The sequence below is a fragment of the Lytechinus variegatus genome, chromosome 14, assembly GCF_018143015.1.
Source record: "Lytechinus variegatus isolate NC3 chromosome 14, Lvar_3.0, whole genome shotgun sequence".
Taxonomy (NCBI): Eukaryota; Metazoa; Echinodermata; class Echinoidea; order Temnopleuroida; family Toxopneustidae; genus Lytechinus; species Lytechinus variegatus.
The window spans coordinates 27,771,167-27,794,915 of record NC_054753.1 but is presented as its reverse complement, the minus strand read 5'-3'; the positions used below and the strand labels follow the sequence as shown (position 1 = coordinate 27,794,915).

General features: G+C 36.0%; 1 protein-coding gene across 1 annotated transcript; it reads right to left on the bottom strand.

Annotated features, from left to right (window-relative positions):
* Window positions 1-19,407: 19,407 nt before the first annotated feature.
* LOC121428190 lies at window positions 19,408-21,547 on the bottom strand. Its single transcript, XM_041624795.1, has one exon. It carries the CDS (start codon window positions 21,530-21,532, stop codon window positions 19,709-19,711), a length of 1,824 nt encoding a protein of 607 aa, XP_041480729.1. The 5' UTR covers window positions 21,533-21,547; the 3' UTR covers window positions 19,408-19,708.
* Window positions 21,548-23,749: the final 2,202 nt, after the last annotated feature.

Sequence of the window (23,749 nt, the reverse complement as noted above, 5' to 3'; positions counted from 1 at the left end):
GATGGAAACTCTATATGAGACTGCAAAATAAAAGACAATGAAAAATATGCAAATCATTTATGTCCTTTGACTCTCATAAAAAAAAACAGGGTCATCTCAAAGATAAGTTATTGCTAATTATTTACCCACATTATCTATATATTTGCTAAACATGAAATGTGATATTTTATCGCACGTTTGTTTTTAGAGAATGTACTTTGATACAGGGTATTATAGGAAGCTCATAGCTTAGGTTTCGGGGGGCAGGGGTGTGAAAAAAATATCCAATTCGTCGTGGTCTAGTGGTTATGACTCAGCTTAAGCCGGTGTAATAATAGCAGCGCTTTATATCTTCAGAAAAAAAGCTTTATAGATCCAGCTTTTGTTATCATCATCATCATCTCACTGGCAGATCCAGGGGGGCACATTTGGACCGTGCCCCTCCCCCCCCCCCTTGAGAGGCATAATGGCCATGAATATTCATTAGGTGGGCTGATGGTGTCACACCCCTACTTTTCTTTTTCTTATGTTATTACATGAAATCATAAATGTTTCATTTTTCATACATTTGTAAATGATGTGTCTCTATTATGATAAAATAAGTTGCAGCAATAAATAACTAATGCACTAAATCGGTTGTCAATCTAATCGTTTTAATTCTTGGTAGAAAAAATATGAATAAACATAAATTCATATAATGAAATAGAAAAGAACATGTGGGGGATATGACATCATCAGCCCATCTAATGAATATTCATGAAGACATGCCCGGACTGTTTCATCGGAATAGTGCAAATCTTTAAAATTCAATAATTTCATTATTTGTTATCCAATTTCAATCAAATTTTCAACATTTTGCTCTGGGAATTTTATTCTATTTATACATATATGAATATCTCCAGCCTGGACCATCCCTTTAATGTTTCCCTATGTATGATGTATGTTTTAGAATACTTTAGAAAATTTCTCTACTACTTCCGGGTTGACAAACGACGTTGATCTAGTTCAATCATATTTCCTCATAGAAACTGATTTAAGGATTTTCCTTGTTCTTACATGTATCTTTAACAGAATTTAACAAAGTAGGTCTACATCCCCATGAAATAAATGTTGAATATATTATAATCTCTTAACACTTTAGTCACAGAGTAACTTTAAAACTGACGTGGAAGGTATCCTGAAATAGTCATATTTAACACGGGCTTATATGTTTTTTTTGTTGAAAAATTTGAAAACGGATAGAGAAATATATCTTTGGAAAATACATGAATGGGTTTGCTTACTTTCCTCGAACCGCCTGTATCCGCTCACACGATAAAAATCTCTGTTTAATCAAAATGCTTTAATACGATGTACTCTCACGATGAACCTCGTCTTGGCCTAAATAATTCACAATAAGGATGTATACTTAATCGTGTACTTACAAGTCACATGCATTTACAAATTAGACTGTTTGTCAATATCTGCGAATTTCCAACGACATAACCTTTGGCATTGTGTACATTGTACATTTTTAACATGTTTAAAACAAATAATGGCAATGATATGACATGGGCGTAACAGGTGGGGTGGGGGAAAGAATAAGTTCCCCCTCGACCAGGCGCGTACGCAAGGGGGGGTTTAAGGTTGGGTTCAACCCCCCCCCCCCCTTTCGTTTACTTTTTTTTTTTTTTTTTTTTTTTTTTGCTTGTCTCACCGGAGGTCGGTCTGGTCAAGGAGTTATCGGGCAAGCGCCTGATAACTCCTTGGTCTGGTTACGGACAGTTCCCCTACCCAATAATGTATATGACAGCAATAATGAACAGAATCTCATGTTTCCGACGAAAAACACAGAAAAAAATTTCCGCTCGCTTCGCTCGCTCCATTTTATTATATCTTTTATTTCCGCATGTCGCCGACATGATCATGGTATCGCCATTAACAAGGCCATACATGATTATCATGATATATACTTATGAATACAAGTGAACCAAGACAAAGACATACGTTTTCTTACAAAATATGTTTTACCAATATGAAAACCAAAATGACGGAAAACGCTAAAATGTCGGTTAGCTCGCTCCGCTCGCTCGTAATAATTTATGAAATTCCATAAGTATCTAGTCTCCTGTTCAAGGCCGTATTATGAGTGTTACGAATAGAAGGACATGTAGCATCGACTAATACTTGATTTACTAACAAACTATTGACAAGAAATGTATGTTTTGACGGGAAAACGCGAAAATTATTTAATGAAATCATTTATGAAATTCCTTAAGTTTCTAGTCTTTTGATCAAGGCCATATCATGAGACTTACGAGCAGAAGGACATGTATCATCAACTAATATGTAATCATTACCAGTGGCGTAACTACGGGGGGCATAGGGGGGCACGTGCCCCCCCCCCCCCTCATCGGCTGGCCAAAAAAAAACGGGGGAAAAAGAGGGAGAAAGTGAAAGAAACATAGTGGGATGGAAGAAATTATTGTTAATTATGTTTATGTTATATTACATAAAAATATATATAACTTTATGAAACATAATTTGCTCAGGGCCTATTACTTCATTGTTCCTGATACTCGCATTGTCTGTTTAACGAGATATATAATCCTGTTGTACTAAAACCTCCCGTGTTCAAGTCAATATACACCAAATATATCTCCTCGCACTTCAAATTATTATTGTTTTATGTAGTGACATATCATTTTAAGGTCTTAATATAAAACATTTCCCGTCCGTGCTTACGTTCGCATTAGTGAATTAGTGAGATAATATGTCTGCTCTTCATGATTTCCTAAAATCAGTCCTTAAAATGTCAATTTTTTTAATCTGAATATCGAAGATTTCAGCTTGCGCTCGCATCATTTGGTTAGTGGTCTACGTGAATTCCTACAAACAAGCCTTAGAATGCCCCCCTTCAGGTGTGAATTTCCAAATTTTTCAGCTCGCGCTCGCAATATTTGACTAGTGAGATGCGTATGATAATCATGACTACATTGACTACAAAAAGTATGTCTTTAGGTGTAATTCTAACAAACTCAGCATGCGCTTGGCACTCGCATTAGATAGCTATGGTGAGATATGTGTACTCTTAATGGATTCTTTTAAAAATAGTCCTTAAAATATCCACGTTTGGGGTCAATATATATACAAAAATTTCAGCTTGCGCTTCGCGCTCGCTTCATTTGGTTAATGAAATACGTAGGGTCGTCGTGAATTCCTACAAAAAAGCCTTAAAATGTCCCTCTTCAGGTCTGAAATTCCTAAATTTTCAGCTCGCGCTTTGCGCGTGCAATATTTGATTAGTGAGATGCGCATTTTAATCATGATTACAATGACAATTGCTTTATGTGTTTGGATGCATATAATTCTAACAAAATCAGCAAGCGCTTGGCACTCGCATTAGAATACTATGGTGAGATATATATACTCTTAATAGATTCCTAAAATATAGTCCTTAAAATGTCTGATTGGGATCAATATATACAAAAATTTCAGCTAGCGCTTCGCGCTCGCATTGTTTGTTTAGCGAAACAAGTACATATCATGATTACAAAAATTTGCTTATAATTTCCCCTTTTAGGTCTGAATATAAAAAATTTTCAGCTCGCGCTTCGCGCTCGCATTATGTGATCAGTGACATACATATCCGTTTAATGACACTGTCCTTAAAATATTTCTATTAGGTCAGCATAATTAGTAGCTGAGCGCGCTTCGCGCGCTCACTTGGTGACTCAAAATTTTTGCTGGTGCCCCCCCCAATGCCGTGACCCACGGTACGCCACTGATCATTACCAACAAGCTATTGAGAAGAATTGTATGTTTTGACGGAAAAACGCAAACATTTCGGCTCGCTCGCTCCGCTCGCTCGTAATTATTCATGACATTTCTCAAGTTTCTAGTGTTCTGATCAAGGCCATATCGATCCGAAGGACATGTAACATCGACAATGATACCAACAAACTATTGACAAAAAGGTTATGTTTTCAACGCAAAAACGAGAACATTTCTGCTCGCTCGCGGGTCATGACCGCACTGTTACATACCCCATCCCCACTTAAATGTTATTGTCTTATTTGCAGCGCTGAAAAAAAAAAGAAAAAAAAATCATCACTCCCCCCCCCCCCGCTCATCACTTTTTAGAGACTGGGCGGGAGATTAAAAAAAAAAATCAGCTCGAACCCCCCCTCCCCTTTCAAAAATCCTGCGTACGCGCCTGCCCTCGACCACCAAAAAGGGTTGGTGGAAACAAGACATGTCCCCATAACCCCATACCACCCCCCCCCCGCGTAATGGTCTGGACTTTGCCCACCCCCCTACAAAAAAACACGATAGATTATTCTTAGAGTGTTTATTTGTCATCATTTGATACACTTGCTTCACGAAAATAGCAGAGGTTATGAGAAGCTTGAATGGATGAAAAATCAATTTTATCATATAGGCATAAAAGTGAAATATCATATTCGTTTTTATATTCATCTATCTATGTATGACGAATTTTACTATGAGAGCGTAATCATTGGAAATCATTCTGTATGGAAAAATCTCGAATCACTTTACATCATTTCAAGGAAGCAATGATTGTTACGGAAAGTTGTTATAAGCTACCGAAATACTTCTATCTGATTGGCTGAGAGTAATTCTGTTAGTGAAATATGGCGGACAAGATATGGAAACGCAAATATCAGGGATGCAGTACAAAGGTACTAGGTTTAAGCTATTAATACCACATGATTTAAATATAGATTATGATAGTGTTAAAGAGGGGCGACAGGGTTCACGATTGGATTTTGAATTTCTTTTATTCTTCATTACCTCCCCCCCCAAAAAAAAAAAAAAACCTCAGCGTAAGGCAATGTTGCCATGGGATACAAACATGCTCAACTTTGCAAGTTTTTTGTAGGTTCTAACTGAAATTATAGGTGACCATACATGTATTTCGCATCATGTCGTTAGCTGTAATTTTTGTACTCGTTAAGTGCAAAAATGGAAGAGCTAGCATCCATGTGTCTGTTTAACCAAATTATTATTGTGTAAGACGATCATAAGGGGGTGGGTGTGGATGGTTTGAATGCACCCCCCATCTAGACAATTTTTTTTCAAATTTCACTTTACCGAATGATCTTCGTTTTGTTAGTTAAAAAGCTATTTTTTACTTGTCAAATTTAAACCAACACCTCATGTTTCAAAAATTGTTCCCAGGGCCATTCCCCCTAAGCACCTCCCTGAGGAAAAAGCTGGTGACGGCACAGGTGTGGGTGTGTGGAATGAAGGTTCATTGTCTATCTGTATACACACACAGGTTATTTTTCACACTTTGTTTGATTCTTCACCAGGAGACTTGGCGCAACTGACATTTTAAGACCCTCTGGAGAATGTCTCGTAGCCAGTCATGCATACAAATATGGTACCAAATTATGCGAGAAGAATCACACTGTCAGAACATATCAATTAATCAATAATTAAATATTCATACTTCTAACTGGTGGAACATTTTTCTGACTCACTCTGTATATTGCCCGCTATTTTGCTCAGTATTTCATATTAAGTGACGTGCCATAGAGGTTTGTATACACACCGCTCTACCATTCTGTTCTATTTCTTGATATCAATGAATTGTGTGTATTAAAATATAAAATGAAGTGCCATATACGAACGTCGGAATACGATGGATAAAATTTGAAATTTTCCCCTTGTTCTTCTACATCACACCGTACAGGAAGAGCAAGGCCACAGTCCTCAGACCATCCGCTGTCTCCGCGTCCAATAATCGTGAAACTTACTTCATATAGGAAAAGGAAAGAAATACTCCAAAAGAGAAGGCTTCTGAAGGGGTCCGGCATCATCATCGTGGAGGATCTTACTGTGAGAAATCAGAAACTGTTGAAAAAAACACGTGAACACAGTAAAGTTGTGCAGTGCTGGTCATCCGATGGTCGCATCATCGCCCTGCTACCAGCCCAAGGAGGGAAGTCCATGACTAAGCTGATTACCTGTGAAGAAGATTTGAATAAACTATAAATTTGAAACAAACAGAACACGAACAGAACAATACAAAAAGAAATGCATGTAATAAACATTTGTCTTCACTTCTTAAATGAATTATTATGTGGGTAATACCACACCGAACATATCTTTTACCCCGGTGAACTCCATGCATGTTTTAATGATATTGCCTTTTTTCACATTCTTATGTACTTTTATGAATATTGATGTTTTTTTATTTATTTTTTGTTTGTTGTTGTTAAATGTCTACGTGTAATTTTTTTAGAGAATGCCTAAACAATTGCAACCATGACTTAAACATCTTGCATGAATTTCTATCGCTTGATAATTTTGAATTTTCTCCTTGTAAGAAATATTTCACTCCTGATGAGTTTAACACATATATTGAGAGTAGAGCAAAATCTACAAATCCCTTTTCATGTATCCACTTGAATTCAAGAAGTCTACTCAATAATTTTGATAATATAATTTTATTTTTAAACAGTGTGAAACTTAAACCTACAGTAATTTGTGTCACGGAAACCTGGTTCCGGGAGCACACTATACACCCTTTGTGTAATATAGATGGATATAGTTTTGAAGGTGTTAGCCGTTTATCAAGAAGAGGGGGAGGAGTTGGAATTTTTGTAAATATAGTGTGCAATACATAAGACGCTCCGACTTAGAACACAATGATAGTTGACCATCCGCTGTCTCCGCGTCCAATAATCGTGAAACTTACTTCATATAGGAAAAGGAAAGAAATACTCCAAAAGAGAAGGCTTCTGAAGGGGTCCGGCATCATCATCGTGGAGGATCTTACTGTGAGAAATCAGAAACTGTTGAAAAAAACACGTGAACACAGTAAAGTTGTGCAGTGCTGGTCATCCGATGGTCGCATCATCGCCCTGCTACCAGCCCAAGGAGGGAAGTCCATGACTAAGCTGATTACCTGTGAAGAAGATTTGAATAAACTATAAATTTGAAACAAACAGAACACGAACAGAACAATACAAAAAGAAATGCATGTAATAAACATTTGTCTTCACTTCTTAAATGAATTATTATGTGGGTAATACCACACCGAACATATCTTTTACCCCGGTGAACTCCATGCATGTTTTAATGATATTGCCTTTTTTCACATTCTTATGTACTTTTATGAATATTGATGTTTTTTTATTTATTTTTTGTTTGTTGTTGTTAAATGTCTACGTGTAATTTTTTTAGAGAATGCCTAAACAATTGCAACCATGACTTAAACATCTTGCATGAATTTCTATCGCTTGATAATTTTGAATTTTCTCCTTGTAAGAAATATTTCACTCCTGATGAGTTTAACACATATATTGAGAGTAGAGCAAAATCTACAAATCCCTTTTCATGTATCCACTTGAATTCAAGAAGTCTACTCAATAATTTTGATAATATAATTTTATTTTTAAACAGTGTGAAACTTAAACCTACAGTAATTTGTGTCACGGAAACCTGGTTCCGGGAGCACACTATACACCCTTTGTGTAATATAGATGGATATAGTTTTGAAGGTGTTAGCCGTTTATCAAGAAGAGGGGGAGGAGTTGGAATTTTTGTAAATATAGTGTGCAATACATAAGACGCTCCGACTTAGAACACAATGATAGTTGTATCGAAAGTGTATTTGTGGAAATCGTCAATAATAATTCTGGTATTATTGTTGGTTCAATCTATAGGCCCCCAGATCAGTCAATTGATGATTTTTTTGAGAGATGCTCAAATGTTTTAAGTATTGTAAATAATGAAAATAAAATAGTTTATTTATTAGGTGATTACAATATCAATTTATTGAATGTGGGTAAAGTGCAATATGTTGATAATTTCATTAATTTATTATTATCCCATCATATGTATCCATTGATTGACCATCCTACCAGAATCACGGATGACACAATCTCTTTACTTGATAATATAATCACCAATGATATACATGCAGACAAAGTTGAATCGGGAATACTAATAACTGACATCAGTGATCATTTACCTGTATACTCTATTAGCTGGAACGACATCAACACACAGCAAAATTTGGATAAACCGCTTCGAATAATCAATGACAATAGTATTAAGTGTTTTTTAAGATCTCTTCTAATGGTCAATTGGTCTTGCCACAATAATAATCCAAACGCAAATTACGTGCAATTTTTAGGTAAGTTTTTAAATGTATATAATTCATGTTTCCCCTTGGAATATTTGAAGAAAAGACCTAAAAAGAATAAACCATGGATTAATTTTGATATTCGAAAGTTGTCAAAGAAAAAATGTCGTTTATATCGACTTTATCTAAAAAATCCATCACCATATCGAAAAGAAGTGTACAGAAAATGTAGAAATAAAGTCAGTAATATGATTAAAGAAGCTAAAAAACATTATTTCTTGGAAAGTTTTGCAAATTCCAAAGGAAATATGAAAAAAACTTGGAATACTGTTAATTGTGCAATGGGTCGTGCAAATAAAAAGTGCAATATTGATTTTTTGAAATGTAATAATCAAGTATTATATGATACCTCTGATATTTGTAATGTATTCAATGAATATTTTATCAATATTGTAACTGAAATGAATTTTCCTGTTGATCAGGGTAATAATTTAAATTTGAATTTTTGTAGATATTTGGATAGAAATCCAAGGACTTGTTTTTTCAAACCAATCACTTGTACTGAGATAACTGATATTGTGTCAAACATAAAAAGTGATTGCAGTCCTGGGTATGATGATATAAGTATCAAGGTTATAAAAAAATCAATACATATTTTATGTCAACCCCTTTGTGCAATATTCAATCAATGTTTAGATCTCGGTATATTTCCCGATGAATTAAAGATTGCTCGTGTTGTTCCTGTATATAAAAATGGTCCAAGTGAAAACGTTTCAAATTACAGACCCATATCAGTCTTGCCAATTTTTTCTAAGATTTTAGAAAAGTGTATATATAATAGATTATTTGATTTTATTAACAAGTGCAATATATTATCTCTCCATCAATACGGTTTTCGTGCTGGTCATTCAACATCTTCGGCTCTTATTGATTTTGTCCATACTGTTACCAACGCACTTGATGATAAGAAATATTTGATAGCAATGTTTTTAGATTTGAAAAAGGCTTTCGATACAGTTGATCACGCTATTTTATTGAAAAAACTCGAATTGTATGGCATAAGAGGTAATGTACTTAAATTATTTAAAAGTTATCTATCTAACAGAAAACAATATGTTGAAATATCCAAATGCAAATCACAGCTTCAGATTATCTCATGTGGGGTTCCTCAAGGTTCTATTTTAGGACCGCTGTTGTTTCTCCTCTTCATTAATGATCTTAGTAAAGTATCCAACTTGTTACATTGTATTATGTTTGCTGACGACACTAGTCTGTTTTTATCTCACACAAACTATCATGTTTTACACAATTTATTCAATTCTGAACTTGAATTAATATCTGAGTGGTTTTATGCAAACAGAATGATAATTAATCTTGCCAAAACCAATTATATGATATTTAGTAATTTATGTTTACCAGATAGTCTTTCAATTAGAATGTGCAATACAGATATTAAGTGTGTATCGTCAGTAAAATTTTTAGGAATAACAATAGATAATAAATTTACATGGAAAAATCATATTGATAATCTGTGCAATAAGCTTGCCAAAAATATAGGGATTATGTATAGATTAAGATCATTTCCCAAGGAGATATTAAAACTGATGTATTATGCTATTATATATCCATACCTCAATTATGGTATTCTAGCCTGGGGAAGTGCAAGTAGCATTCACATTTATAGATTATATATTTTACAAAAACGTGCAATAAGAATTATGTCTCATGCTCCTTATCTTGCCCATACGAATCCTCTATTTGTCGAATTGAATGTATTAAAATTTTGTGATATTCATGCATTTCAAATTCTTATATTTATGTATTTATGTAACAATAACCTCTTGCCAGATTATATCAAAACATTTTTTAAGTTCAATAGTGATTTCCATGGATACAACACAAGAAATGCAAAGGATTTTCATCTACCTAAGCCAAGACTCTCATCTTTTAAAAACTCAATTTTATTTCAAGGACCACAACTATGGAATTCTGTTTCTGTAGATATCAGGCAATCAGTTTCATTAAATGTTTTTAAGTCAAAATCAAGGCAAATTATTTTAAATAGTTATTCATAAAGTTTGTTTGTATAAATTTAATTTAGGCATATTAGGCAACCCCCCCCCCCTTTTTATGTTGTAGTTTAGTGATTTTTTTTCTTTGTTATTAAAGTCTTTGATTATTATGTTATAGGGTCAGCTAATCACAAGGCTCGTTCCTTTCTTGCTGTCCCTCTCATCATCAATCCAATGTTTATTTCTATTTGTTGTTGTTTTTCTATTTTGTTAATACGATTCTTTGTATATGTTGTGTTTTTGTATGGATTTTTATGAGAAAATAAATTGAAATTGAATTGAAATTGACATGTCGTGTAATTTTGCATGATTTCTTTATATCAGTGTTTTCTGATTTCGCTGTGTATCGCGTGAACAAGATCTGTTCCACGTGTATCATTTTCAAATTTGTAAATATAGACTTGGTTTATTTAAATTTCTTTGTTTTCTTTATACATATATATATGGACGTTATTGATATTTTCTTAATGATCTATCTCTTATTGTAAATGGTTTGTTATGTACGTTTTGAAATAGAAGGAAATAGAAAAATTACCATAAATTACATAATGCTGTACCAGTCACCCAATGGTCCTGATAAATTGAAATTGTATATAAACAATAATATACACTATAACATACACTCATTGCAACAGAAAAGTGCACACGTCGCAATCATTTCGCATTGTGATGTCAAAATTAAAACAGTAAAGTAATTATTATTAAAGTAATAATTATTGATAATAATTTTGCATTATAAAGATGTTGTACAGGTAACCACTAACCAGCATCATGACGTTTTTTTTTCGTTTTTTTTTCTTTTTTTTTAAACCAGACAGTGAGGTGGTGTCTAAATTGGGAATTCTTCATGTGAAATGTGTTTAATATCTCATTTCGATAAAGTATTATAATGGTCAACACTTCTTTCGTAATGACAACTTCAACAAAAAAGGAAATACTGTTTCAACGGTAGTTTGTTTATACACTAGTTTATTTCATCTGATTGATTAGTTGATTATATTCGCTAGGCGTAACGTAAGAAATAGAAGTATAAAATTTAGAGTATAAAAATAACTGGACATGATATCACATGAAAGCCGATATATAGCTTAAATTCCAATGGGATGTAACTTATGTAACTGATGGTACGCAAAATATATTGATAAAAACACTAAGGAATCTCGTAACACAGAGGTTAGCTTGATTTCATGATCGATAGTACATTGTAGTCAATGCAATCAATCGTAAAAACGTATTCTACGATGATTACCAAGCTTTGTGTTACGGGCCCCAGCACAGCTACAAAATACGTCTTGAGCACAAATTTTAAGCACTTAAGTAACAAGACAATCGGAAAAACTTTTTGAAAAAAAGTGTAAAATGTGTGAAATCAAAGCATAATTCAACGGATAATATAATATTTACAGAAGATATTCTGAAAATAAAAACAAAAGATGAAAACATCAAAATTACGATACACGTTTACTATATTAATTTTTCATAACTTCATATGATATACATGTACAAGGATATGAGATAAAATGAAAATACGATAGCATGTTTAATTACACAAATTTATCTTAATATATTGATTGACTAATTCTATTGGCCAGGCATAACATATCAAATAAAAATATAAGATATAGAGTACCAAAATACCTTAAAAGGATAACCCATGAATGCTAAAAAGGCTTAATTTTAATGGAGTCTACCCTAAGTAACTGATAACAAGCCCAAACAAGCTGAATGTAACATATAAATACAGCTAGTAACTACATCAAACAAATATTGAGCACTAAAGTAACAGGAAGTTGTAAAACTTATAGAAAGGAGACAAAGACGTGTTTGAAATTAAATCGTATATGTACGCAATGGACAATATACTATTTACAGGGCGTTGGTTATATATAGTTATATAGCTCATAACTTCATATGATGTGGTGGTACATTTAATATATCTGTGGTAAACTGAAATTAGTGTGGTATGCTAATATATATCGTCTAGTATATTTCACCAGATTGATTTTATGTTTGTGGTAACTCCCGTAGGAACTCGGCAGGACAGCATTTTTTGCTGGTAAACGCCAAGCTGGTATATAACCAATTACCTTGGAAACATTTTAATCAGCCATAGTGGCTGACATAATAGACGACAGATATCACTCTTTGGACTTTTTATCAAAGTGAAGACAATGGCAGAGTTGGGATTCGAACTCACAACCTTGCGATTATGAGTCCAATGCTCAAACCACTGGACCACACGACCCGTGTATTTTATTCACCGCCATTGTGGATTGCTGCCCTCTGTCGGGCAGTGTTGTATATGTTACACATGTGAATCGTTATCATCGGCCCTTATCCGGCCAGCTCTGTGTAGAGGTACATTGTCATTAAAATATGAACCATAAAGATTATTGTGATTGACGCCTTTATCATTTAATGGTGTGGTGGCAGTTGGGATCAGCCCTGTCATTGTCTGTTTATGATGGCATTTGCTCAAAATAGCAGTCAGTCGGTCGGCCAAAAGTGGTCGTGATAGGTAATCTTTCCGCATTTGTCGGTCTTGGGTCGTACCACTCGCAGTAGCTGTAGTCCCATGTATAGCCTTAGCTATGGCTTTACCCATGAGAGGTTGCACCCTCAACCTCGCCCCCAGGCCCCAACCCGCGGCCGCCCTCACGTAGATTTCTTAAATCACTATAACTTACACATTAATACAAATCAAAAGAATGAAAGAGTGACTGGGAATGCGAATGAATGTAACAGTCTTGATTATGATGATTTTGACGATTATGCTGAGAGTGAGAAGTTAAATGATTGTAGAGAGATTTCGGAGATAGAGTCTGAGTTAGTTGAGTTTGACAATCATAATGAGTCCGAGTTTGATCACAATTACAATGAGTCTGAGTTTGATGATGAGCCCATATGGGACAATCCTATTCCTAATAATCATCCTCCCTCTGTTAAGGTTTTACACACTTCTCATAGTAACAACAGTAGGCCAAATGTAACTTTAGGTCCTATAGATCCAGTAGTCCTAGATAGTTGCCCTTTATGTATAGCAGCTAAGCGCCCGAGTCACCACCACATCGGTGACTGTGAATACCTCCCTCAACATGAGAAAAATATCATTGCGCAAGCTCGCCAAGCAGCAAGTATACTAGGATACACTCGAAAACTCACAGTGAATGATTGTTATGAAAAGTATGAGTCTGACAAGAATTTGTCAGATTGTGACAGTGATTTAGATTATGATAGTGATTTTGACATTTTATCAACTATTGATTGTGACAAAGTTCCTGGTAGTGCTCCAACAACAGATTCAGATATTTCTGGAATCAGTCATCAGTCACATGTTTATTGTGACAGTCCTCTTAGTTGCCTTGTTGACTCGTCGAAGTCAGATGAGTCGCCTCTTGTTCTTGAAGTTGCTCTCGGCGGTACTAATGACAATGCTGATTCATCAAAGTCTGATGGATTACATCAAGGATACCATTCGTTGCCACATTGTCCAGTGGCTGAATCGTCTATGTTGCCTAAGCATGCCAAGATACTTCCATATATTGACCTGTATCATGGTCAGCAGTGTGTCCGGGTCACCTTAGTCAGTGGGTCATCACAGAATTTCATAGGTTACTCAACTGCTCTGAGTCTTGGTGCTGTTATCTTTGACACATCCTCAGGTATGTGTCATGCCGATAGTTCAAGCCTGCCTTATGTAGTTGTTGGAGAGACGCAGCTCGTACTTACAAGGGATGATAATGAATTCATCTTTGAAAGCTTAGTCGTCGAGGCTGATACCGAATTAGCCCGAGCTGGTATCCCTTTCTTAGAGGTGAATGATATCTCTGTTCGTCCTTCTCGGTGTTCGGTCACGATTGCTAATGGGTCCTCTTACACCTATGGCCCAGCGCCGGCCCCTGCGCGTTTCGATACAGCGCTCTCAGTTGTCGTCTCGTCAGTCGTTCCTCCCATTGGCGAACATAGCATTACATCTCAGGTACCTCACACTGATCCTGCAGCCAATGTGGAGACAAATTCCTCCAGCTTCAACGTCAATGAAAAAGCTTGCATACACGTCAAGCCAATACTTACCAATAATCGAGTCACTGTGGATGCCCGTCAGGATGCTGTTTGTTCTAAGATACCCCGAACGTACATCCCTGATGGTTCCTCCACTGCTCTTGAAGTCAATCCTGATGGCGAGATCACCAAAGTCCAACCGGAACCTCAATCCGGTGGTCAGTCCTCCCAAGTACCATCATCAAATGCCGACCAGTGCCACCTTGGTGATTCTCTGGCAGATGCGTCCCCTACTCATAAGCCTGTGGATTGCTTGGTCACCAACTTCAATGGCGAACCAAACCATCGCTGTTCCTTGAAGGTTGAGTACCCTCCTGGACGCCCCCCTGATAGGACTCCTTGTACTACCCTTGGACTGTTTGCCTCCATCCCTGCCCATGTGCACTCCAGGATGGTCTCTATCTCACCCATGGTGTCTGACGTAAGAAGGTTTGCCATGCCCCTTCCATTGATCGCTCGTACTCGGCCAGGTCTCCCTTTCAGCTTGAGATTGGGACCCCCTCATGGACGCCCCCCGGACTACATTTATAACCGCTACCCATGATTGATTCTCTGGACTTTTTGGACCATGTTATTCACATGTACCATGATGGATGAACTATTGACTCTAAGCCTTTACCTCGGATTTGGTTGCTTCTGTTTTTGCAAATACTGGACAGCTTAATTGGTTTTTCATAAATTTTGATGTCATTATGGACACTTGTTTTTTGATCGAAATTTGATTTCATTGATATTATTGTATACTTGATGGCCTTATGTATTTTTTAAATGTTTTTATACTTTTGTTTGTATGGACTACTTGTTTTGGGCTTAGAATGACCCTGCTAATTAAACATTGTTCTATGAATATGGTTTTCTTATTCATGTATTGTTGTTTATTTAGTATTTTGTGTAGTGATGTACTACTTAAACTGGTTTGATGGCTGCTTGTAGTTATGGGACATGTGTATGATCTCGTATGTAGTGTGATTTTTAACAGATGCTTGCTATGCATGGGCATGGGTGTGTCTTCATAAATGCCTGTTTTCCCTTTGTTTTTGCTGAAATTAATTTGGGTGTATAAGATGGTTTCATTTATTTGAACTTTATATAGCATGAAAATGACATTGTTGTATGATACATGTATTTTGCATTGATAAGCCTTTATTGTTGTACCCCCCCCCCAGTTAATGCCCTTAATTTTGTTTGGTATGGTTAGGATTGCTATGTTTTGCAGCTATATGACGCTAGCTATTTATGCATTGTTTATTGTGAATTGCTTGGACTGTAGTTTTAAATATTTTCCTTTTGGCTGATGGTTTATTGAGAGTGGTCATTTTGTATATTACCCTATCAGTTAATACCTATTTTTATGTCAGTTATTAGCTGTCCAATTTAGACTTTTGTCTTATTTCTTATCTGTGTATTTGTTTTTTAACGTTGCAGGTGGGAAATTATGTACAAGTGTGTATGTTTTGGTGATTTTTACTTATTTATCTGTTTATCATTTTTATATACATGTCAAAAGTTGCAGTACATTCATGATTTTATAGTTATTTTATTTGACTTCTATATGTTACAGCATTTGGTAAGTTTTGGACCTTTTACTGTAATTATGTTTAGCGATTGATAGGAAGCAGTTTGCATGCCCCTTGTACAGTTTTTATTTCAAGAATGTGTATAAAGGAAGTGCTTATTCTTTTGATTTTAGTTCATGGTATCGAGACTTTTATATTTTGCCTTGTGCGTTTTACCAACAACTTAGGCTGATTTATATGGGTAATGCTTTGCATTGGTGGAAATTGATTTTTATCATCAGTTGCTGTAGTTATATAGCTTGTTCATTGTTTAAAGAAGTAGGCTTTTATTCAGTTCCCTATTATGTTAAAAAGAAAGAAAAAAGGTTGCCATGGTAAGCTGTTATCTGTCTATGACATGTTGTGTATTTTGATGGGATAATAGGGGGATAATAGGTGGAGAAAGTAATTATGGTGCTATTTCAATTTAGTTGTATGTAGTTGATGTTGGTGAACTGGTATGTACTCTGTAGTTGATGATAGTTACAGGTAATTTGTATTAGTGATAAGACAATGATTATTTATAGTGATACATGTACTTTGAATTATCAATAAGACTATTATTATTCATGTAGGTGAACTGGTATGTACACTATAGTTGGTATTAGTGTTACAGGCACTTTGAGTAATTGATAAGACAATGATTATTAGCAGAGTCAAAATGTTTACTGTTGAGCATTTCTCCATTTGAATTTAGTGGATTTTATGTGAAGGCCAGTTTGCATCACTGTTACTGTTATTGTTTAAATAGTTGTATTGCTTTATATTTCAACAGTTGAGTTGTGTTTTTTATAGCTTAGATGTGATGATATGGTTTAAGTTCGATTTTACACTTAACAAGCTATTTGGATGTCAGATGGGTAATTGCAGTAATTTAGAAAGTTAATAGAAGAGAAAGTTAAAGAAGTTAGTAGAGGGAAAGAAAAAGTGGTCACGCCATTGTGGATTGCTGCCCTCTGTCGGGCAGTGTTGTATATGTTACACATGCGAATCGTTATCATCGGCCCTTATCCGGCCAGCTCTGTGTAGAGGTACATTGTCATTAAAATATGAACCATAAAGATTATTGTGATTGACGCCTTTATCATTTAATGGTGCACAGGAAACATACAACAAATATAAGTGTAAGATTTAAAGTGTAACATAACCTTAACATGATAGCTCATGAAATTCGATATAGCTTAATTCTAATGGTTTCCTTACCTAAGTAACTGATGACGAGCAACAATTACTTTAAAAAAATACAAGTACAGCTACACACTTCATCAATTAAATCTTGATCACTAAACTAACAAGAAAATCGTAAAATTCATAGAAAAAGACAAAGACGTGTAAATGTGTAAAATCAAGACATATACCCAACGGAGAGAATTTACAGAAAACATTAAAATAACATTTATAATTATAATGTGCGATGGTTACATACTTCGTAATTTCATATGATATATACAATGATATATACACCAGTTTATTTTACATGTATCACATTGATTGACTGATTTCATTCGTCATGCATTACTAATACAGATATAAGATTTAAAGTATAAAATGCCTTGGAAGGACAGCTCATGAAAGCCGAGGCGTCTTATTTTCATTTTGATCCTTACTTAATAAAAACACTACACAGCTACAAACTCCATCAAGCAAGTCTTGCGCATTTACGTAACAAGAAAATCCTGAAACCTTCACTCTACATTGCAGGGATTTGAAATAAATCCAGACGAACTGTAGTTCGAGACCATTCCTACAAATTTGTTGTTAAATCACAACGGATTCAAATTATAATCATTCTAGATTGAAAGCTGAATTAAATGTGTTCATACTAAATCCAGAATTCGATTGGTCCCAACTAAAGTCCATCTTGATTTCTTTAAAATCCCTGCAACTTAGAACGCATAGAGAAGAAAAGAGAAAGGTGTATGTGACACGTGCATAATCAAGAATTATATACGCATCCGCTATTTACTATTCACATGGAAGATTTCAAAATAACAATCATAGCACTAGGCCTACCTGTTGGATATAGAGTTCATAATTTCATATGATATATGTATAAAATCCAGTCAATGTTTTTTGCCAACATTTTTTATTTAAAGCCTCGAACTTTCGACGATATATCCTTCGTCTTCTTCAGGAGTAAATGACAATGATCAGATCAATCATAATCACAATTTGACCATCACAAAAAATACGTTACTTTGACTATTGTTTATTTAAAGGCAAGGATCGCATTCTCAGCCATTTATAACAACGTCTTTCTGAGGATGCTTCCTCTGATTATGACTGAACTGATCAGTGTCATTTACTCTTGAAGAAGGCGAAGGATCGTCGAAAATTTGAGGCTTTGAAAAATTATTCGCGATGAAGCATTGACTGGATTTGTGCTGTTTAAACCTAGACCAATATGTGAAACTACAAGATGTATATAAATATATTATATATAAATTCGCGTGTTGGATAAAGATGAAGAGACAAAAGAGACGTACATCTTTGCAAGATAATGCATTAAGGGGGAATGAAACCTTTGGAACAAATAAGCTTGTGTAGAAACAGAAAATCAAAGAACAAGAATAAAGAAAGTTTGAGAAAAATCGGACAAATAATGAGAAAGTTATGAGAATTTTGATATTGCAATCACTAATGCTATGGAGATCCTCCCATTGGCAATGCGACAAGGATGTGTGATATCACTGATAAACAACTTTCCCTTTGGTGGACTATAAACTACCCTCAAAATGTCTCTTTTTGCTTTTTCTTGTGATGATACAAACTCTCTATCCATGATGTATTCTGAAAAATATGTATTACATGCCCTCATGTAGAAAGGACACATGATATATGGATAGATGTGATAAAAGAGGCAATTCAAGTGAAATATATTATATAATTCACTTAACAACTCTCCTGATTACTTTAGTAGGAGAGTTGTTCACAAGTGACATCATACATCTTTGTCGCATTGCCAATTTGCTATCTCCATAGCATTATTGATCGCAATATTCAAATGCTCATAACTTTCTCGTTATTTGTCCGATTTTTCTCAAACTTTTGTTGATCTGTTTCTTTGATTTTTCTGTTTTCACACAAGCTATCTTCTTTCAATGGTTTCATTCTCCTTTAAAATTAAGTTCCAACACTGTAAGTTTCGTATCCCCGAAGAAGATGCGAGGTTGCGTCGAAAATTCGAAATATACTGTTCATTGGAAAAAAAACTTTTTGCTAGAACTTAATGCATTATCTCACTCGCAAAGATACTTTTATTTAAAGAGTGAAGACTTTAATATGTTGATCATATCAAAGTGTGATCGCTTTTCATAAATTTATCAATTTTAGGGAGGGAATTCGACAAAATTGTAGACAATCAAAATAAACAAGAAGCTTTTCTAAACATTTATCTTTAGTCAGTAAGTACAACGAAATTAAAATATTTATCGTGTCATGTCCATGGTAATTTTTTTTTATATACTTTACATGTAAAATGACCTACATTTTAATAGAAGAGTTTAGTCTCTGGTGTAGTCTAGGGGGAGTGTAATACAAAATTGTTACGACCTCAGGTCGACGAAGACAAACGATAAAAATTTATAAATATATTAAACAAATTTCCGCATTCAACAAGAATTGATGGGTTTGAATTCAGTATGCTTGAATTGGCTTCTGTATTGCTTAGCTAATAAATAAGTGACATGGTACAACAGTCTAGGCAAGGTAGATCAGAAAAGTTTAGAATATTGTAATTGAAAAGACATAATCATGTTGAGAATATGCAGTTAACTGAAAAACGCAGTTCTTGACTTCAAATGTATAATTAAATGATTTGTGTAAATCAATTTAAGAATAACATTAAAAAAGGGACAATTTAGTGGATATGACACCCCCCGCCTTCGTCAAAATATAGTGATACTGAAACACTGAAATATATCAAAGTTGGTCCATCAGTATCAGTGGAATATGTAGAGTCTATCCGAGGTGCAGAAAGCGATATCGCCAGATCGGTACTGCTGAAGATAATACCAACTTCTATCGGGCTTTTCAATCTTGTAGTCAGTAACAAGGTTTCGTATGGGTGTAAGCTCATTTGTATACTCGTCAATACTCACTAACCCTTCATCATGCTTCACCGTGGCTACCAGGATGAGATTACCTTGAGATACAGCAGCATGAATTGAACTACCAGGTTTGGTTAATGTATGTTGTACAGCACCTTCTTTGTCTATCAATCGTAAAGTATCCACTGTTTGAACGAGAAGAGAGTCATCGTAACTAGTGATTTGTTGAGGCGTATATCCAGTGCATGGTATCTCCCTGACTGCTTGCCCACCTGCTGCTGAAAATACAAGGATCTTCTGGGCTTTTCTGTAGCTCACATAGATCAGATCATCAGTACCAACAGTGAGATTAGGAATCCCGCCTTCATCTTTACCTAAAGACTCAAACATTACATTTAATTCTATGTATTCTGGTGTGTAGAGTGTGATATCGTTTGCACAATCGATCACAATACATCGACCGTCAGAGAGGAACCCTACGTCATATATCTTGACATCTTTGAGAACTGTCTGTTGGAATTCGCCGTCAGAAGAGAAAATGTTGATGCCACCTGTCCAGCACCCTACCGCCATCCTACCATCTGGAGTACTAATCATGGCATTCATGCTGTTCTTAGTAGGCAAAGCGACGTTCTTTTCAACTGCGTGAACAATCTTACCGAGATTTAACTCGTCCTTTCGAACGTGTCTCTCAAAACCGACACGTTTTCCTTTCTTGCTTGATTTCCTTGGCTTCTCGTAGTCAGGATCCTCTTGATCAAAGGCCTCTCGTATCTCCTCACAGAGAGTGTCGTGTGCAGCCAAAGTATCCATATCGAACGGTATCTTTGTTCTGTTGGTCACCATGTCAGCAACGGTCGTCAGCTGATTGATGTACTTCTGAGCCGATGTCTTCATCTCTTCCAGTGCTTTCTCTACTCCTTCAGTCTTTTCCGTAACTTCTCCAATCAGGATGTCTCTTCTCTCTGTCATCTGCAGGACTGCATCATCGTAAGCATTGTTGATATCAGCTATACACCCTTTCTTAGTACTACCAACAAGCTTCATCTGTTCATCGATGAAATCTAAGTACTTCTGGAAGCATACTTGCTTCTCATCCACCTTTGATTTTATGCCTTCGATGCTCTCCCGGTGTATGTTCTCATAGGCAGCTGCCTCCATGACCTGGTGTCCTTCCCCCGTATGTGCCATGACAACACATCTAAAGCATGTGAATCTCCTGCAATTGGAACAGAAGCACTCCTCGTCTTCTTTCGGGTGTTTCCTGCATTTCCGGTACCTACGTATCGTCACCTTCCCTGATGATATCTCACTCATGGCTATGACTTCATGATCAATGAAGTCACCCCATTGAGAGTGGGCGTTGAGGCAAGTGGTGCAGAGATACTTGCCACAGTCTTGGCAGTAGACGACAGCACTGGACTTGTCATCGGATTTACAACTCATGCAAATCTGAGGATGACACTTCATGTCCTCTATTAGATTCTTCAAAGCAAGATTTACCTGTAGTTTGCTGACATCTTGGTTTGGGACCTGGGTTATAGCTCTGCATACAGGGCATCGGATCTGGTAATTACCATGGCACTCCAAGAGGTTGTCCAGACAGGTCTTGCAGAATGTGTGAGAACAAGACAGGATCTTGGGATCAGTGAAGGTAGAAAGACATACAGGACACTCCGTACTCTGGGAGATGACATTTTTTAATGTATCAGCCATGATGGAAACTCTATATAAGACTGCAAAATAAAAGACAATGAAAAAGTATACAAATCATTCAGTGTGTATGTACTTTGACTCTCATAAAAATAAAAAAAGGGTCATCTCAAGGATAAGTAATAGCTAATTATCTACCCACATTATCTATATATTTGCTAAACATAAAATGTAATATTTTACGCACGTTTGTTACTAGAGAATGTACTTTGATACAGGGTATTATAGGAAGCTCATAGCTTAGGTTTCGGGGGGAGGGGGGGGGGCAGGGGATATTACAAAAAAATATCCAATTCGTCGTGGTCTAGTGGTTATGAATCATAACTCTCGTCTCTCAATCGAGGGACGTGGGTGCGATTCCTAGCCATGGCGTCTTTCTGTCAGCAAGAAATTTACCCAAATTGTGCTGCACTCAACCAAGGTGAGATGAATGGGTACCCGCCGGTGGAAGAAATTCCGTAAATGCTTCAGCGCCTATTTGGCAGCACAGCTTAAGCCAGGGTATTTATAGCAGCGCATTATATTTTCAGAAAAAAGTGCTTTATAGATCCAGCTTTTGTTATCATCATCATCCCACTGGCGGATCCAGGGGGCAGATTTGGACCGTGCCCCTCCCCCTGGAGAGGCATAAATTTGTAATGTAAATATGCCGTTCTAACATAAATGTGGCCCCTTTTCAAAGCGAGGACATTTTATTTCATTTTTTTTTTGCTTGTGAAAATTTCCGTCGACGAAATGACCATAAATTCTGGATGAAAACATATTTTCCCCTTGCTTGTCAATTTTTCCTCGGGAAAATGTCCCCCCCCGGAAAATCCACGATCCGCCCCTTGGTCATCTAGTCACGAATCATAAAAATCATGTGCGCTTAAAGGGATGGTCCGGGCTGAAAATATTTATATCTAAATAAATAGAGTAAAATTCACAAAGCAACATGCTGAAAATTTCATCAAAATCGGATAACAAAATTTACGAAGTTAATGAATTTAAAGTTTATCCATATTTTGTAACAAGTGGAATGCCTCTGGCCGTCTCACCTGCATCACGCGATTCAACATAGCAGCAGTGCTGACTTTGAAAACTACTATAACTCACACAAGATGTTCAGTGATACTTGGTTACTCTTATTTCCACGTTTTATGAATTAGACCAATACACTTACAGAGATAGGATGGTAATTCAACAAATACCCCCAATGCGGCCAAAGTTCATTGATCTCACATGACCTTTGACCTTGATCATGTGACCTGAAACTTGCACAAGATATTCAGTGATACTTGATTACCCTTATGTCCAAGTTTCAAAAGTCAGATCAATAAACTTGCAAAGTTATGATGGTAATTCAACAGATACCCCCATTATGGCCAAAGTCATTGACCTTTGACCCTGGTCATGTGACCTAAAATGCGCACAGGATGTTCAGTGATACTTGATTACTCTTATGTCCAAGTTTTATGAACTAGACCAACATACTTTCAAAGTTATGATGGTAATTCAACAAATACCCCCAATTCGGCCAAAGTTCATTGACCCTAAATGACCTTTGACCTTGATCATGTGACCTGAAACTTGCACAGGATGTTCAGTGATACTTGATTACTATTATGTCCAAGTTTCATGAATCAGATCCAAAAACTTTTAAAGTTTTGATTGTAATTCACAGATACCCCCAAATCGGCCAAAGTTCATTGACCCTAAATGACCTTTGACCTTGGTCATGTGACGTGAAACCCATGCAGGATGTTTGGTGATACTTGATTAACCTTATGTGCAAGTTTGATGAACTAGGTCCATATATTTTCTGAGTTATGATGACATTTCAAAAACTTAACCTCAGGTTAAGATTTTGATGTTAATTCCCCCAACATGGTCTAAGTTCATTGACCCTAAATGACCTTTGACCTTGGTCATGTGACATGAAACTCTAATAGGATGTTTAGTAATACTTGATCAACCCTATGGCCAAGTTTCATGAACTACGTTTATATACTTTTTAAGTTATGATGTCATTTCAAAAACTTAACCTCAGGTTAAGATTTGATGTTGACGCCGCCACCGCCGCCAGAAAAGCGGCGCCTAAGTCTCACTTTGCTATGCAGGTGAGACAAAAACAGTTTTATGCACATGGTCATGAATATTTATTAGGCGGGCTGATGGTGTCACATCCCCACTTTCCTTTTTCTTATGTTATTACATGAAATCATAAATGTTTCATTTTTT

Bases quoted from the DNA above. Each gene is read 5' to 3' on its own strand.
- LOC121428190 (XM_041624795.1), bottom strand. From the start codon at position 21,532: ATGGCTGATACATTAAAAAATGTCATCTCCCAGAGTACGGAGTGTCCT.